Source organism: Haliotis asinina, chromosome 14, assembly GCF_037392515.1.
Source record: "Haliotis asinina isolate JCU_RB_2024 chromosome 14, JCU_Hal_asi_v2, whole genome shotgun sequence".
NCBI lineage: Eukaryota > Metazoa > Mollusca > Gastropoda > Lepetellida > Haliotidae > Haliotis > Haliotis asinina.
This window is the reverse complement of record NC_090293.1, coordinates 52,611,555-52,631,708: the sequence shown is the minus strand read 5'-3', so window position 1 is coordinate 52,631,708 and position 20,154 is coordinate 52,611,555. Positions and strand designations below refer to the sequence as shown.

The 20,154-nt window shown below is 37.8% G+C and overlaps 1 protein-coding gene across 9 annotated transcripts in view; it reads right to left on the bottom strand.

Moving 5' to 3' along the window:
• The window catches only part of LOC137262192 (rho GTPase-activating protein 190-like), a 70,828-nt gene that overhangs the window by 47,070 nt on the left and 3,604 nt on the right, over window positions 1-20,154 (bottom strand). For all 9 annotated transcript variants that reach the window (XM_067799976.1, XM_067799977.1, XM_067799980.1 and 6 more), the window contains exon 2: window positions 951-1,804. In XM_067799976.1, coding sequence (XP_067656077.1) covers window positions 951-1,353 — 403 coding nt within the window. In that variant the 5' untranslated portion in view covers window positions 1,354-1,804. The remainder of the gene's footprint in view (window positions 1-950; window positions 1,805-20,154) is intronic.

Below are 20,154 nucleotides of genomic sequence, written 5' to 3'. Positions count from 1 at the left end.
ATAAGGTACTAACATTGATGACAAAATACAGCTTTAACATGATGCTGGAACCATACATGCTAGATACAAGTTTATACTGCTACTATTTCTCAATTCTTGACAGAAAAAATCCTTATCAATAGTCTGTGCTTTTAAATCAGAAGGAAAACCTCAAAAAGAAACAGTTCCACACAATTTATGTTATCTTATTCCCTGCCGACCGTGGAAAAGGTTGCTAGTGCTTATAGTATATAAGTTTCAAATGTTTACCAACAAGGATTTCTTAAGTTGTAATAGTCACTGCAGTATGACAGAAGATACCTTCGAGCGTTTGTAAAGAACCTACAGACTCTATGGGCAAGTAAAATTATAATGTATTAGCCTGAGGCTATTTCTACAGGCTTCAGACTTACGTGCAAGCTCTAATTTCAATCCAGTGAACTAACTCTTCAAAATACACCCAATTACAACAGAAAGGGTTTCATCAACAACTTGTTTCAACATAAAATCCTGCCGATGAGAGTTGAACTAACCTCATAACCCGCTCATTCCGTCAAATAACCTTCATGTCATTCCTTATTTATACAGTACACCTATTCAACCACATGATTAAATTTCTATGTCAGGCAAAAATGCTTTTACATACTATTTCTGACAAAGGCCAAAGTCTTGACACAGAAATATCCTATGTGAAGCTGCAACCTCTATCAATCAGACCAACTATCCACAATAAGCGCTTCTGTTTGCTGTGTGGCTTCACAAATACATCCAAGGGCTTTTCTGTTATGTAACACTGTGTATGTTTCAACTATCTGTGTACATAGGTGGCCACATCGCAGTTGTGTTATTTGTCTGACGATTAAGATACAATATTCAAATTTGAAGAGCCTGAGAGTTTTATCAGTCACACAGCAGCAGGTACAGACAGAGCACGTTGCAACTGAACACATCGAAATGACAATTATACTCACCAAGTTGGTCCTTACAAATGTACATCAGTTTCTCCGCAGACTGCACTTTGGTTTGAACACATCTTTTGGTGTAAGGTTCCGTCCTCCCTGTTTTGAATGGTTGAAATGACACATCATCTATAAACTCAGTCTGCTCCACCACATTGAAAGTAAAATTGTTCCCTTCGTCTGTTTTGGTGACTTCGCCCCAGTACAGGAAGTGGTCGTTGTTGATGACCCGTCCAGCGAAGTCACTCTGCGACAACACAGAAATATGTTCTGTGTGGTACTTGTCTGCCACCTGGTACAGGAACCGATTGCAAAGACAAGATTTGCCCACACCATATTGCCCCTTCTCCCGTTCAGTTCCAGATAATCCGATCACGCCGACGTTAAAAGTGCGTCCCTCTGCCTTTTTCGCCATGACCACTGCGTGACGTCGTCAACCAAAAGGCATTGAATCCACCATTATCCACATATCAGCCATTTGCGTATAATCGTTGACTGCATCGTAGAGCCATTATTGCACTGGACGTAAAACATAACAACATAATCCAAGATGGGAGGGAAAACAAGCACAAATCCTCAACAAAGGAGTCCTAATTCACTACAAATTGCACATGAATGTTGAATCTGTAAATATTCTCAAAATGTCATCTGTGAAAATATTTCATGGAATCCTAAACGTTCCAGCTTGCATGTTAGGAGGAGGGAACGTGTTGGCGAAGCTGTTATTACAACACAAGGATTAGCATTAGTGGAGTCACATCTCGGTAAGAAACTTCTCTGTCATTTCCTTCACCGGGTTGCTCGGTGCAAGGTCATGACCTGAAGGTCGTCCACCACATGCGACAGCAACATCCATGTGCCAGCACCTGCAAACAGAAAGAGAATCTGATGAATGTCAAGACAAAATAACCCACTGGATGGAATTGGACAGAAATGTTGTCTGCTCCCTGTTCAAATTCTCTTTCAGAGAATGAAATCGGGAACACAATGAACACTCTTGCTCCAGAAACACGAGAAGAATTTACTAAATACAAACAGCACCTTTCACTTGAGATTCAAATCTTGGCTGTAAAATAGTTGTAATAGTGACTACAGTCATGAAAGAGCATAGACATAAAGGCTACTCACTGATACCATCAAGTAGTATATTCATACCTACAATTAAACCTCAGTGGATAAGTAGCACAATGAATGGCTATGCCAGGCTTTGGTTGTATGCACATGACATTGAAACTGTTATCATAATTTCCAAAAAACTCAACTCAAACAGCGGTTACGTATCTGAAACAATTTTCAAAAATGTCCAAGTGAGATTAAAAATGAAAACACAAACTGATATCACAGCACAGTGAAATCACAGCATGTTTCTGGTGCTTTTCACTTTCATGGTTAAACTTAAAATGGTAGGAAAATTATATTCCAATACAGGGACATGGAGTTTCTGAGGGACTGTTTTCTTCAAGTGAGTGAGTGATTTTTTTTCATTTTCAGCAATGTCTGCAATGCCTGATAAATGTGTTCAGCCAGTGCACAGAGGTAATGACAAGTACAGACAAGTAATGTCTCCATGACACACAATCAACAGTCTCACACTTCAAAAACACTGATGTTTTGTTACAGATACCATGGAATCTCCAGGGGTTAAAGAATTAAAGAATAAACTTTAATTAACTTAGACATCTGAAGCAAAATCATCCAGATCAACCTTCAACATACAGGCAAGTCTCGTTTAATCTTCGATTCCTACTTCATACAATACCATGTAAGCTGACAGTGTTTTATAACCATGAATGATTGTCAAAAGGTTTTGAGTGATGTTCCCATTCTTTGTACATTCAAATACTACAGCAGGAGCCACAAATCATCCCAGAATCACCTATAAATCCCTCTACTGATCGGGTCACAGTTGCCCTACCTGTTAGACATGTTAGCTGCAGTAGCCAGGCAGCTCTTTCTGCACCTCAACATAGACTACTACACCAGCAGCTATGAAACCTAAACCTACGCTACGTTTTTCACAGCTTCCATGCATCGTAGGACCTCAAATTCCTAACTCTTCTTACGTTATTATTCAGGCATTTAATCTCCTGTGAGTCAAACACCACCTCTCATATTCAGCCTGATGTTGGAGTACTGCAAGGTGCCCCCCTCTCCCAACCCCTCTCCCAGCAGATGGAGTACTGCAACTCACCACCATGTTCCACCTGCCAGACTGGGTCAGTGGGTACACACACACAATCCAGGGTCGCAGTATGTACAATTACAACCACCACAATACATCAGCCTCACATGATGTCCCATCCTTTGTCTATAATCGTCCAAATACAACATACTTGTCTCAATACCTGTGATGACCAAGCTTTTTTTTCTTGCCTTCACTGAGTTTTACTTCATTTGACTTTAAAATGTTTCAGATTAGGAAACAGTAACTAACAAAAAAATAACAGATGTTGTAAAATATTGATAATGAAATTGTATAGAAGTGAATGTGTGTAGAGTGACGGAATGAGTGATCACATTAATGGTGGCAATTAAAACAGTTGCAGTTGCAGAGTCACAGTGAATACCCACAGCACAACCCATAGAAAGCAAAAAAACTTGCAACTTAAACAATACATATGCTTGTGCAAACTTTAAAAGTAAGCAAGCATTTTATAAAAAAACTTTCAATAAAAATGAATTGAAGGATCATGAATATTTTAGAATTTTTTGGAAATTGTGTTGTCTGTCGTAAGGAGAAAAAAATGTACCAGAACGTGTTTTTGTCCTTGAATGGCACTTAGAAGTACACAAAAGGAAGAGAGCTAATTTGAGGATGTCATTGTCAACTTCTTTATAATTAGGAACTCAATGGTTTGGAGTGTATCCTTACTCCTCTATAAGGTGATGAGGCAGCATGGGGGTGTGATGAGACAAAACCCAAAAAATATCCATCATAAATTGTATCTGTCTGGGAGTTGGACCGAGGCCTTAATTCTTGCTTAGGATCACTGTATATACACATACATTCATGATGAAATGGTGGCATGGCAAGGTGGTGAATATTGTTGACCTGGTGTAGGTCAGCTGTGTATGTAAATTACATCAACCTTAAATATAGCAACACTGTCGCTGTCCTCCAGACATGATACACAGTAAATTCCATACCTAGTCATTCAGATATACATGTGATAGACAGCGTGTTATAGGTAATATACCATGTCAATAGATATAGAAACACTGTATCTCCTATACCTGATCATCTAAACATACAATATTTACACATGATTGACAGGTCATGACAGTAATATATGAAATATAATCATGTCAATAGATGAAGCATTGGATCATTTACATTCAGTCATCCAGACATACATGTAATAAACTAGAATGTGGTATTATGGCTGATAGATCATGTTACAGACATGGCAACAATGTAGCAGGTTGACTAATACACATGGACTGATATGGTATACAGAGCACAACATATATGCAACATATCACAACAGTAGACTGGTCGTTTGTCTTGATCGCTGGAAGAACAGAAAATCAAGTCTGTAAACATGGTGAATGGTAGATTAATGAACAAGAATGGAAATTCTGAATTGTATATATGTATTATTTTAGCAAGTCAAAAGATTTGACTGACAGGTGAACAAGATGTTTTGAAAAGAGAGAAGAGATCAGATACTTGGATGTCTTTGTAGTGTCTTCTTTCTATGCATACACAAACATTACTATAATTAGCTAATTACACTATCATTTTGACCTGCCCCAGCCTCATCAAACACACTACTGATCTCCAGAAACAAACATTCACAATGATGCCTGCTGTGCGATATGTTGTTTCTGTCAAGTGTACTACACAAGGCTAAATAAAACAAGTGAAATGTTTCTTGGGCATTGGCGTGTCACTTTTATTTGTGCATGTAAACAATTTTCTACTGCCATAATTTTGACTTGGATGTGTTTAGATCATCTATTTCTCCACCATATGGATGAATGCCTGTAAGAATGTGTGTGACTGAATCTACAACCCATTAACATGTGCTTAACTTTCCAAGCTGTATTCCTGAGAGAAAAAAAAAATGTCTTCTTCCCTAATCACTCTTTTTCTAGCAAAAATTTTTAAAAATGCCCTACAGCCCTTGTCACTTTTGAAAAAAAATGTGCCCAAGAAACATTTAAATTTTTTGTATGCAGCCTAATATGATTAGATTGTAATGGGTTGGTGAATAGTTCTGAGGTAAAACAACCCTTCCCTGATCAGCATAAGATTCAAAAGTGAGAGCTCAATCCTGGCTGAATGGCAGGCAAGGTACCAACAAGCATCAACTAGTTTAAGTATACTGAGAGAAAAAAATAAAGGAAGACACTAAGACAGGCAAATTCAAGTATTCCTTTAACATTTTCCAGTTTTCATCACCAGCTTTAAATGGCAATGTAGGAGACAAACTGAGAAAAAATAAAGGAGCACTGCCATGAAGTGGTGTCCCCTTTTTTATTTCCCTCAGTATATTTCCGAATTGGGGTTGAAGTTCCTACCTTCTACACCTATGGAACTTGGAAGATAATCTATACACAGAATGACTGAGGCAGTTATTCACTGATAACAATATTATCATACATATAAGTGGTGGTTTAATTGATCCATACCAATGATATCCTCTTACAAAGTTCAAATGAAATGTAACCTACACGTTACATTCTAAAGCTTTAGCATAGTATGGGATGAAACCTTGTCTCATAGTCATGAACGTCTCTTTGGTGTAAAGCTGAGAAACATTAGTCCATATGATTATGATGTAAAACTCAAAAACAGAGCATATTACCAACTTCACTGCCTCAAATGTTTTGGGCAGAAGCTGAACTAATACTTAATTAAGTTAGGTTAGTAACTTTTCTGGGATGTCATCTTCTTTCACGGACATCTGTGAATACTTGTCCTTTCTTAACTCTCCACTGCATCAGAACACGTTCTTATCATAAAAAGAATATAATGACATTTTAACAGCAAGATGTCCCCTTTCTTTAACGCCCTGCTTAAACATTCTGGTTTTTTCAAACATTCTCTGTGAACAAGCTTTATATAGACCATCCAGAGGGTGTGTTGATTTCCATCCCAACATTCACAGGTTGGATTTTCAAATCAATATTTTCAGAAGATTTGATATTTAATCTACTACACAACATACCATAGAAAAGTGTTTATGCTGCACTCAGTAACATTCCAATATGTGAGTAGCTGTTTGTCAAATCTGGATCAAACAATCAAGTGACTGATATCATCCAGTGATATTCAATCCATTAAGTCACTGAACCACTCAATCCAGTTAGTCACCTCTGATGACAATGCTAGTTCACTACATGTGTCAGAGATACTGAACATCTATCTGATTAAATACTCAAATGAGGTCATAATCTGTTACCAGCTCCAATTACAAAACCTTGTGCATGACTTACACACATCGACTTCATCATCAGGTCACATGACCATGAAACACACACCAGCTGCCTGGGGTAAACTGCCAATACATGTCTTCGGAGTTTTCAATGTGGCAATAGCTATCTTGCTTGAGAACTAAAACATACATACCATGGTTAGATAAAGTTAGTGGTCACATGTGGGACATTAGGCATTGTCAGACCTAAGGCCCACACCTTCTCAGACATGATGTCACATGATTGTCTGTTTGCGTGTTTCATTCATCCCTATTTTTAATCAATGTATTGAGATGTGACTGATTCAAATGGACCATTTCAATATCTGTTTTATTCACAAGGAAATGTGGTGTGATTTTTAACCTGCAGCTGCAAATACTCTCCCAGCAGAACACACAATGCATCTCTTCAGATGTTCATGGTGTTTCAAGGTGACAGGATATTGGGTCCTGTAATTTTCAGATGTCTGTCTGACCCCTGAAAATTCACACGAACCATAAAATAGAAATTAAACATACATATCAGATTTAATGGCATTGAAATTATTAACAAATGTAAAATTAATAAACAGCAAAACTAGTGACGTGTTATACATGACAACTTCAGCTAAAGTCATTGTGAAATATGTAAGACACTTGGGCTGGTGGGTGGTAGATTTTCCATTGGACTGTCAGACCGGTCTGGGGGCCCAACGCTACCTATGAACACTGGTAACAGGCATTTAATTTGGGAGATGGATCTCCTACCCAGTCAAAAGGATTTCAGATTAATTCTTTTTCTAAGACACAGATAACTGTAACTACACATGTCTTGGAGAACGTTCTTTCAGATTTGGTAACTATACTGACAAATGTTTTCGCAAATGTTGCACAGGGTAATGTGTAGATAGCATTGTTTCTAGCCAAGTTATGGTGACTGCCACTATCTCAGACCAATAAGTGTTTCCAAGTTGATGACAGTGAGTTTAGTCTTATGCTAATTTTAGTAATATCCCAGCAATATTCTGGACACCAGAAATGGTGTGCCAATGTGGGGAATCAAACCCAAGTCATAGGCACTATAAGTGGATAATTCCACCATTAGGCCACCCCACCATCCCTACAATGTTGGTATAGTGTACAGTTGCTTTAGTCCATGCATCACCAGTGTATGTGTTCATCCATTGATCCAGCCCAGAGTGTGACCTAGATATGTGGGAGGAAGACTGAATCAGGTCCCTCCCTCGCAGTGTGCGCCAGCATGGGGACGTCATGTACACCATTATTGGCCACTACGTAGTTACTGGCACAAGCCCATATTAATCAGCTCTGATGACAACCTCTTACACTCAATAGTCAGCATTGACATCAAATTGCCATGTGATCCAACACTGGTCTGTCATGTGAGCAAGTCTTTCACTTGATGTTATGTCCTTACTGCTGTCTTTAATATTCACGTTTTGCTTTCTTTCTTTGGCAGATATAGACAACATTTGAAGGTAACAAATGCATCATTTAGACAATCTCTAGCAATGACAAGATAACAAGCAATTTGGATGTTTTTCCGGCAATGGTTTTGGGAGTGAGATGGGGTTACCAAAACACTGAACATATTCTTTTTTGAATTTAGTTTCTCACTGTGATCAACAATATGACATGCTTATTTTCTACACAATGCAACAGTGAAGTTTATCATATATATTAATATCATATGTATGTGATGGAGATACAATGATAGTCTTCTATTGAATCCAGCAGTAACAGGTTTTAAGTGACTATAGAACCAGCCAGCAAGTTTATAATGTTTGTCATTATAGAATGTTAATAATTTCAATGCCAATGAGAAATGTTAAAACTGAAATGTATGTTTAATTTTATTCTGTGGGTCCTGTGAATTTTCAGTGGGTCAGACAGACATCTGAGTATACACTGAGTATACAGTTACATCATGCCACATTTGGTAGTCTGTTGCACTTCCTAACTAGTGTTTGCGTTAGTGCAGAGAACTGTGGTTTTCTTGCAAAAAAACCCAGAAACAATATTTTGCATGCATGGTTTGCACTGATTCTGATCTACTTAATTTTTAAAAGCACCTTAAAACTGCAATATATAACAAAAAAATAACAACAATAAATTTTGTACTGATTAAAGATTGTTGCAAAAATTTCATGTGCAAAAGATTTGGATCACATATCTATAATTTTCTTGCTGAATGCACTAGTACAAAACTTAACACAAAACTATCAAGACATTAATTAAATATCTAGTTGTGACACTCACAGCCTTAGAAACCACGATACCAAGCACAGAACAACAGATCTCCATATTTTACACTTTCAATTAACTATTTTTGAAAATAAAATATCTCCTTCGTAAAGTTAAAACATATTTTTCACATTTTTTACTCTAAAAAGAATAAGATAACCTGTTTTAACAATGTAGAGCATACCAGGCACTAACCTGGTTGCTTAGTGCATGGAATACGGTAACTAAGTTCTTCATAAACATGGCAAATACACAGATTATTTAGCATCAGCCCTGTTTATGAAAAACATTCATAATCGGACCCCTGAAGCAACAGCAGGCTAATAACCTGCCGTGACATTTACACAGTCAACACCGTCCATTCTCCTGCCAGGTCACTACACCTACACCAGGACTACAAGGACCACAATCTACCGATTCCTCGCTCACCCCTAACCTTCGCGCTGTTCTACTTCTAAGGGGCATTCCCAACTCTAAGCCACTGATCAGTGCTGAGCCGAAGTATGAGGACACCATCAAAGGTTAATGATGCATCGATGCCTTCATTGTCTCCCAGCGGTGACGGACGATGTTTCTGTCTTCCCTCCAGAAACAATGACAGCGCCATAGACTGCGGTAAACAGCTTTACCGAGATGGGGATGCTAAACCTGTTTGAGCGTAATAACTATCTGACACTGTCATATTGATATGATGGCCTTATTTATACTAACTGGTACAGAGGTGGGGACGCTGATGAAAACTGGAAATTAGAATGTGGAAAATAGGAACTCCCTCTACCATAATGAAAACACTGAATCACAATGTAATAATCTTAAAAAGTGTCAATAGTCATTTTCAAACTAATCAGCATATGTTTTCAAAGTTATGACATTTTCCGAACTCCACACTAAGGTATACTGGGTCTATCTAGGATTTTTCAAGGCAAACTGGGTATAAAGAAAAATAAAATACAAACCATTTTTAAATTCTGAAGTATATTCCACAAAGTGAAAACATGTTATATTAAATAAGAAAGTCTCCATCCTTTGTCAGTTCAATTATCACTGGCAGGAAATTCAAATTTGAAAATTATCTGTACATAAAGGACAGAACATGAAATAGATATGGCAAAATTTAATCTGAAATTAGAACAACAAATAATACAACCATCTTTTAAGTTTTCGCTCAAACCATAGAAGATAATGAGGTATACCCTAGATGTAGGAATCGGCCCACTTGCCTTGTGTAAGGTGATGGGATCAGTCCACTTGCCCTGTGTGGTGTGATGGGGGTGAGGGGAAGTGCTTAATGTGGCCAGCACCTGTGGGTCAGGTTCTTCATAAACCATTTGGCCTGTCCTCAGGAGATAACATCTCCACTACAGTGTCAGGAAATTCAACAGATAACAGGCTCCATCCTACTGTGGTATAACTGGCAGTATCACCCTGCATCTTGCCACCACAAATGTATATGTTGAAGGATCATGTTACAAAAATAGATGTTACACCCATCTCTTATTCAGTAGGATGAAAAGTGAAATTTTTATTTCTTTGTATGTTTCTACGATTTCTCTTATACAATAAAAACGTTTTATCTCAGATACAATAATGGAGTTTATAACCATTAATGGGCTATCACACTACAGTATGTCAGTATTCAGTTATTCTACCATCACCAATATACACTACCAGCATATCAGCAATTAATTATTGCAGCACCATTTCAGTATTTGGTTACTGTACTACCATTTCAGTATCTACTTATTGTACCAACACTACCATGACAGCATTGATAAGCTATACCTTCACAACCACAACAATGCTGCCCAGCTGACCTGTCACTGATACATTTCCACCCAACAGCAGAACACCACCCCATCATTTATGCATCAGGGTTGAACTTACTTTAGCAAACATTGTTTCACTACATACTACATATTGATTACATTTCGTCTCAATTCTATCTGTTACACACGTCCTGATCTTTCACATTTCATCAATGGAAGTGGTGAATATTATAGCATGCACTGGTGTCACATAATCACCTAGCTCTTCTCTAGAGTCTGTGCTCAGAGTGAAATGCACGCTTCACTCCATAATAACAATGCAATGACAAAGTCATTATTGTGTACTGTGTGTTGCCAGAAAGCATGAAAACATTACTTCATTAAATCAATATCCTCCAACTTCATTCAGGTATTACCCTCATGGTAGTATGATAAACTTTCATTACTAGACGGAAATGGCAAACTGCAGTAGAACTACAAATAGATGTTTAGCTTCTCTGTTCAGCATATGCAGTATTAAGGTGAATGCGGCTTGTTTAAGTAACTTATCATGAATGTCCAATAACATGGCCACCTCTATGCCAATACTTATACAAGCACAGAATATCTGTTCTTGTCTTAAGTACAACGGTACAGATCTTGAAACCCCTATAGCAAGTATTCTAAATTAAAGTATGTCCGAAGTAGGATTTAATGCCAATAAGCCATTTCAACATTACAATTGCTTTCTAGAACAAGTGATGTTTGGATCTCACAGGCCAGAAGTGGTCAATTCTCAACCATGATGTATGAAATTTAGTCCCATGGGTCTAATTCATCAATATTTGAACCTCTAACCTTTCATATTAGGTCTTATACCACTAGACCTTTGAAGTATAAGCAAACACATGTTTTTAATGAATTGCCATCAATATGTTTTTTAGCCTTTACAGCTTAAGATATAAGCAATACATAAAATCAGTAGGTCATGTCCTGAAACTGGTTTGTTGGTTTGTACATAACACCTTCACACCATCATCATCAGTTGACTGCAGCATACAACAACCGTGGGTTCAGCCTTTACCATATCCTGGGACCAACATTTAAAACTTACCTTGATTTATTATGATAACTATACCAAACTGCATCTAAAATATTGACAGAACATATTATAAATTTTGTCTAAATGTGAGTCAGTGAGAGTGATGTTAAACTGTTTTCTTAGCAATATTCCGGCAATATCACAACAGGGGACACCAGAAATGGGCTTCATACACAGTGCCTATGTGGGGAAATCAAACCCAGCTCTTCCTTATGATGAATGAATGCATAACCATTGTGCCACACCAATGCGACTTTTCCAGAAGAACTGCCTGTAATCTAAGCTACTTACAGACCTTTAGTCAATGTCACATGCAATATAGTAATGGATTATTTATCACATGTTCTGGGTTGTGAAGTGAAGGTTAACAAATTTTGAGGATTTTGGAAGACAAAATAAACCAGATTATACATTTTCATCAAAACAACAAACTCAAACCAAGTGTCCTGGCTTCCAAACTAAGCAGGCAGACTGATAAAATAATTTTTGATATTGTTTAAAGTTAGGCTTTCTTATTTTGTCAATGCCAGAGGTGTTTGAATGGCACTTCGACAGAGAACACATAAGGAAGTGTTTTCATGGATGTTAATATTTCTATTATGAGGAAGGAGTAAGGATGTATGATACATTGTTCCAAGTAATAAAAAATGAATTGACATCGATATAAACTCTCTTCCTTACTTCCAGAGGTATTTTAAATATCAGCCTTCCTCTATCATTTCTGTTATCAGTGAACTAAAAGTTATCTCGACAAAATCATTTAATCAGCGATTGTAACTACATTAATATCGGTAATGTTTAACGGAATGTGGGAATTTTTACTGACATTTGTTACAGACACAGATCTGACTACACTCCTTTGAGCGATCACATATCCAGATGGCCAGATGAATAACGATTACTATAAAAAAAGATAAAAAAGAAACTATTACAGGTAACAATTAGCAGACATTCGTAACTCTTTAAAACAAACCATTACCTAAAAGATCATGACATGACTGATGATGGCACAGACTTCCTCTACTTGTAGTGTTAAGACATATGTCCAGTTAACCATTTCACTATAGTATGCAACACATGTTCAATCCCTACAATGAGGAAATGGACTTGATAAAGTATGCACATTACAGGATATGCATGAGTTGTCTTGACACAAAAACCATGAATGTGATGGAATGATGCCTGAATAATTAGCTCAGAAGAAATCTATGATTCAATATGCAACACAAGTATATGCCATCATCGTGTGATGATTCAGCCTGGCAGCCCACAAGTCTCCACACAACACACCTTCTCATCAATACCGCACTGGGACAATTGACAATCTCACAATGCAGATTGTTTCACTGGGAAAGAGCAAACGATGACGCAATATCTACACTGTAGGACGTCTAGGCACGAGACGATGGTCAGGGCAGTTTGTACAGACATCACTCCAAATGTGTAGGTTGCAGTGTTCCACCTGTGTGGGGTGTGGAATTCTGTTTGTGTGTATTGCAGCATTCTACCTGTGTGGGTGCAGAGTTCCCCCTGTGTGTGTTGCAGTATTCTACCTTTGTGTGTTGCAGTGTTCCACCTGTGTGGGTTTCAGAGTTCCACCTGTGTGGGTTTCAGAGTTCCACCTGTGTGGGGTAAGTGTTCCACCTGTTTGCTTTCACAGAAGGGTGAGAAAAGGTGGGGTAGATGAGTGATGTATGACAGTCTGAAGTAGAGTGGGTTCTGAGCTGGAGTAGAAGGGACTGTGGAGGACAGTGGGTAGGTAACTGGGTAGGATTGAGGGTAGGAGGAAGTTTGATGTAAAGTAGGAGGGTGGGTAGTTGGGTTTGATGCCATTATAAAAGTATTCCTGATGTGACAATATATGGAGCCACAGCAGTGTTAATATTGTTGGTTTCAACTGCCAGACCACTTGTGCTAGATGGCTGTAAAATATTGGATAAAACCTTCAAGTACATACTCTAGACACTCATTAACCCCTAACAATCATTAAGTTGAGACCACTACATACTGACTGTATATTCCTTTTCCTCATGTATGCTTCTCCTTTAAAAGGTAATGCACTGCAGTATCTTGGATAATAAATATAGTATTCTCAGTAAAATTTATGTCTGCCCCCCCCCCCCATCCCCCCCAAATCCCAATTCCATAATTTTACGGAATACCTTTTAATCAAATACAGAAAAAATTCTCTAAAGAAATATCATCAAAAGCAGCGCACAGTGTCCTCCATTCAAGGGATCCGATTACATCAGTTTCAATTAAGATAACCTACGGTAACAGCATATTAGGGATCAGCTGTGCGCTATCTTGTGCACAACACATTACTCCAGTGACTGGTCTATCATATCTCAATAGGCAAGCTAGGTTACTCTGACTCAGTAGTACACAGATACAGACAATCTTGCACAGGATACTGGACCTAAGTTTTATAAAACAAACAGAGGACCACAATAAAAAAACACATTTCAAGTTTGTTGTAATAATGCTAACCTAAGCAATATTAAATACAAGAAAATTTGAAGAGAACAGACCAGAGAGCTGGTAGCTGTATGATCAATTCAGCAATGACAGAACATCTCATCCATCTGTTCAGGTGGTCTGTCACCAACAACAGCCATGATGTGGACAGGTGGGTGGACATTAGGGTGGTTCGATGGGCAGATTGTGGAATGGATTGACGACTTGACCATCCATTCATATGGCTTGCCATGAAAAGATAAGTAGGATGATGGACAGAAGGGTGGTTTCAAGGGCAGGGAGAGTTTGACCATCTGATCCATTGTTTTCGGTGGTCTGCCATGGACAGACAGGTAGGAGGGCTGATAGAAGGGTGGATAAGAGGGTGGATAGGAAGGATTAACAGCTTGCCTGATCCATTTGTGTGTTCATGTGATGTAAATAAGATGATCTGATTGATCAGCAACAGATACTTAAGCATAATTAATGTACGGTAGACACTAGTCTAACAGCCTCAGCAACTCACCACTGTAGTGGAATGAGTGAGTGTGAGCGAGTATGGCTGATGTTGCTTTTAGCAAAATTGCAGATTCTCACACCAGGAATAGGCTCAACACATTGTACCACTGTTGGCAATTGAACCTGGATGTTTGGCAAGACAAGTGAATGCTTTAACCACAAGGCTACCCCATGACTGTGGAGATCTGGTTGGTATATTGCCTTGCATCCTGCTGTTCAGACCACAAAAACCAATATGACATACAAACTACACAAAAGTGATTTTCAATGAACCAAGTATGACAGTTATGATCTATGAAGCCATTCCCGGACACCTTCATTTCAAGGTGTCGGGAGTAGTAATCTGCCATAAACACAACTGCAAGTTGCTGTAAATTTATAAACAGTTTACACATACTTGTGGAAATTACTGTAAACAATTTGAACGAAAATGTTAATCACAAGAATTGATAGAGTATGAATTAGGAAATAGTATATGTAAAGCAAGCATTGTATTTAGTTCATAAAAATGAATAACAGGGAACATTCTGCCAGCAATTCACAATAAGTTAACAAGTTTTTTAGGCAAATTATAACTTCACTGCATGATGACAATTATCACTTCGATACTATTTAATAAGCATTTCATTGAACGAAAGTTGTGATTATCTAGTGCTGCAAGTAGTAAGATCTTACAGCACTGACAGAACTAGCATCATTGATCAGTTGACACCAAGCTGGATGGATGTGTCTGTGATGTTTTGCTTGCTTGTCTGCTGTTTAAAGCCACATTAAAAATATTCAGGCTACATGGCAGTGACCTGGGCCTAGATTTTCAAAGCTCTCTTAACGCTGAGACAGTCACACATTAGTGCCACACATTAACATTTCCATACGGTTATCTTAGCGCTAAGACAGCTTCGAAAATCTATACTCAAGCCTGGACCAGACAATCATGTGATCAACAGCATGATCATCAATCTACGCAACTGGGATATGAAAACACACGTCAACCAACTCAGTAAACCTGACCACTGGATCGTCTTGTCACCACAAACAAACATGGGTTGGTGATAACCAACTCTAACCTGGATCTTCACAATGTTGTCAGCATCTTTGATACACATAAAGCATATACTTCAAATGTGACAGACAGAGTGGATTAAACTTATGATGTTATCAGTGTCAATGGAGAAGTTGACCAATGAAGCCATGTCCATGACATATTTGAAATGTACCCAGTAATAAAGATATGTTTTGGTCAAGTTAATTATCATATTTTGAGTGTTTTTTCTTTGCCAGATGATTGTCAATGAACTTAACTGACTTCAAAACCCTCCTCAGATATGATTGATGATAAGTTATGAGGTTAAAACAAATGGCTATATGAGACATATTTGCTTATATTTAATCGAAAACAAATTTAACAGATGGAATTTTTGGCAGGTTATCCGAAATCCATGATGTTTTGCTATACCAAAAACAAAACTGCTATATGGTTCCAGTATCCAATCTGTTTGCATCAGTTCTTTTTAAAGATGCAACTTATAGAAAAGTATTTAAATTGTATTTAAATGATACTGAATTCCTTGTGATTTATGAGTATTACACAAATCAGAATAACCAGAAAAAGGTAATCATTATTTTCTGGAGTCAACATTTCAACACATTCCTCAACATAATACACAAGTTTCTTGGACTGGAAGCAACTTTCATAAGTATATTTAACAAGCGTCATGTAGACACTTTTGAGGAAATGAATTTTCCAAAAAATAGTCAGTTTGTTTGAGAAAAACATGTATAAATCATTGCTGGGAAAAACAAATATAAGGCAAGGTATCTGGGGTGGGATGGAGTTGCTGCCCTTTACTGTCAACACTTTCACCTATTTCATCTAATTCCTCCTGAAAAGTGCATGCTTTGATGTTAAACATGTTAAAGGCATGCCATCATATGTTGCAAGACTCTAGGAACATATTTTTGTTATACTAATACAAATGCTTTTGGGGACAGCAGGGATGGAAATGTCTAGTTTCAATATGAATATTTTTAGACTTTTTCCTTTTTTTACCGTATATTTGGGCAGGAAGATAAATACACCAAGAAGAAAATTAGCTTTACTATACAGGCAGAAGCAAGCTTAAATCACTGGTTTTAAAAAGTCTTACAAGTTTCCCAGGAAAAATATTTTACTATTTGCACAATAAAGTCTTTACTACTGGTTCTCAAAATAGACATTTTTTTATCAACACGTTGATTTGGAAATAAAGGTTCTTAAAGTGACACAAACAACTGTTTCAAAAAAGCTGACGAAGTAGCCATTTGAGCAAGCACCTGTTTGATCAGGACACTAGTTGTGCACACATCATACTTCCAAGCACACATTTTTCACATTTCCAATCCCTGCAACACCTAAGCCAACTAAGCTCCAGACTGGAAGTGCACTAGTCTGGTTCACTCCAATAATCTTCTCCACGCTATCAGAAATACAACTCCTGTCAAAGATTCGGCATACAGTATTTCTGGGTCTATTTTGAGGCATAGGGAACCCAACATACACCATAGAGGATAGTAGATAAACTTTTAAAGCCTCTTCCCTTGCACAAATTGCCAGCATGCTGGTAAAACCCATATCTAGTGTTTGCCGCCACAGCTGCTTGAGAATATTGTCAAAATCATCCTGCTGGGAACCTCTAAATAAACCTGTACAAAGTGCACATAGTGACCTTGAATTTCTTCACGCCTGTGTGACCCACGCTTGGTTTAGGTTATCAATGTACAACTACAAGGAACTGGAAAATAATTACAAGGAGTAGTTGATCTGACTTGGGATTCCAGGAACTGCTCTCAGGCTTCTGTCTACTCTTAGCATAAGTAAAGATTTGTCACTGGTAAGAATCTACCTGCTTCCACTGAAGTGAGTGAGTGAGTGAGTGAGTGAGTGAGTGAGGGAAGGAGGGAGGGAGGGAGGGAGGGAGCGTGTGAGAGGGCATGTGAGTAAGTGAGCGGTTGTGATAAAACCCAGACAGAAAATCATGGTAAACAGTGATTAAAAAATCCAAAATCACAGGTTTCTGGCAAACCTGTCTCTGCAATGTATTTCAGATGTATTTCACCAGATTATGCAATCATCTTGTTGTCAGGATACTTCGTACATAACGAATCTAAAGTTTTGTCGCCTGTCCTTGATAAATGGAATTTGGCTGAACGTTCTTCTTTCCAAGAATAAAATCAACAAAAAAGTGATGAATTCAAACAACGGAGCAAAACAGAATGAGTTTCATTTTTCTTTTTGTCCTTTCGTCCAGGTAATCAACAGAAAACTTTCTATGATAGAGTTGATAAAGACACTGACCAACCAATACATATGTGGTTCAATAAACAATGGCCATACACTGTAAATAGCAATCTCATAACTGGTTACATTTACATATCAATCATGTATCAAATGCTTTAAGCTGTTTCATGATGCAGACTAATCTAAATCTCATAAGCAAGAAAAATAATGATCATGCAATACTGACAGATATTGCACATAGTGAAATGTTCACTTAATTAATACAAATTACTTGGCTATTATTTCCAATAATTAAACTGCACTGTTAAAGCCCAAGACCACTTGCTATGTTGCTACTGTTAATTATTCCTGGGTTCAGACACAGATATCATATTTCATTATCAAAGACCAATAGAAAAACAGTGAAAAACTGAACAAAGGTATGCATTTCACAGGCAGTTATCACAATGGAACAAAAATATAACACACTTGATGATGAAATGTGTCAGTAATATGACATCTCAGGTGTAAATACATACAAGGAATGAGTGAGTGAGTGAGCGCATCCTAGATACCTGATACATCACTGCACTGATCTCACCATAATGGTGGGCTCTTGTAGGGGAACTACGGTACATCCCTGATATCAGTGGGACCTGGGACTCATCTCACATCATCGATAACTGAACACAGCCATACACAGGCTACACTCCATCTCTCAACTGGACAATGGTTCATGTTTTAATTGCAAAAGATGACATCATTGGAGGATTTTCCTTCAAGCCAACATGCCTTGGTAACAATGAAGTGGATGTTATCATTTCAGCTCTAAATCATATTTTTGAAACCTTTCCCCCTTTGAGGTCAAGAGGATAGAGCATGATACAGACAGATAAAAAAATCTGTGTTTCCCCTTATAGGAAAAATTAGGGTAACTCATAAGGTGTGGAAAACAAAAAAAATCCTTGTATGAAGAAATTAGTCATGAATTGCTTGCACACATGAATTAGTCACATCATCAATGAAATAACTCCTTAAGTATGTCACACTCAGAGAGCTGATAGAAACAGGAAGGAACACTGCCATAGACATGAAATAAACAGACATTTGCCAATGAGCCTTGTGGTGTAGCATGACACATACAAGCCTTACGCTGCGGACAAGCCTACACAATAGCGATCTTAGTGTCCAGGAGCCCAACAGGCTTGTGTTTCCACACTCAGGAGGTAAACGGCAATCAAACAGTGCCAAACAGTTGAAGCTCATATCAAACATATTCTAGGATGTTTTTATTAACTCTTCTTGTTGGATGAATTATTCAGCTTGTCAGGATCTATTTAAAGACAGGTACATCAAAATACATTCTGAGTGTGAACATCAATCAATACTTCTGGAGAACAATACTGCTTTAATACCATAGAAGTGTTTAAAATTACACATGCAAGTCAAGAACCGCTTGTCTGCCTTTAAGGCTGAAACAGGCAAGCATCTTGATATCTGGGTTAGAATTGATCTACAGTAACCCATGCTTGTGGTAATAGGTGACTACCAGGATCTGGTGGTCAGGCTTTCTGACTTGGTTCACACATGTCACTGTATAACAACAGCGCAGATTGATGGTCATGCTGTTGATCACTGGATAGTTTGGTCCAGATTCGATTATTTACAGATGGCCACCACATATAGCTGCTATATTGCGAAGTGTGGAAAACCATTAGCATTTCACTATTATTTCCGACAATGCAAGGTCTTGGCCTCATACTAGTCATAGTAAAGACCAGTGGCATAAAAATACTAGTCATGATATATTTATCTTGAAACAAAGATACAACTTCATACTATCTTCAACCAATCACTGAATGCCAAATCAGCATGAACCAATCAGAAAGCATCCCTCTCAGGCAATGGCTATCTTAACCCAGATTTCAACAGGTGCACTGGATTCTATGTATCATTTCTTTCCTAAAGTCCCCATGACAATGATTTCACTGTTGTCATTGCCATTATTAATATTAGATGTACATATGTGAGAGAAAATTTAGAATATGAACAATGAAGATGAAAATGTTGAAAACAGCTAAATGCCATCTCATGTCTTCTTACCATGCTTACTGTAGCTAGTGAATCATTATCTATGTTCAAAAATTTGCCAGGAAAAGCTACATCTGAGATGAACTGCACCAGAAAATTCTGGAATGACAAACAAACAAAAAAGAAAGGAAAACATCTCAGCCTACCATGAAACATGTCATTTTCAGGTGCATGAAACTAGAAGTAGTTTGTTTTGGGGTAGTGCATGGATAAAATACTTTTTGTAGAAGTACCAGCCAATCAGGAGAAAGCAAGAACAGAAAATGTATATTTTAACATAGTTTCAGCACGTAAAGCATACAGTGTTTTATAGCATATATCCCAGCCTGTTTAGAGGATAGTCTTTTAAAATGTCAAAGTATCTGTTTGCATGAATGTTTGG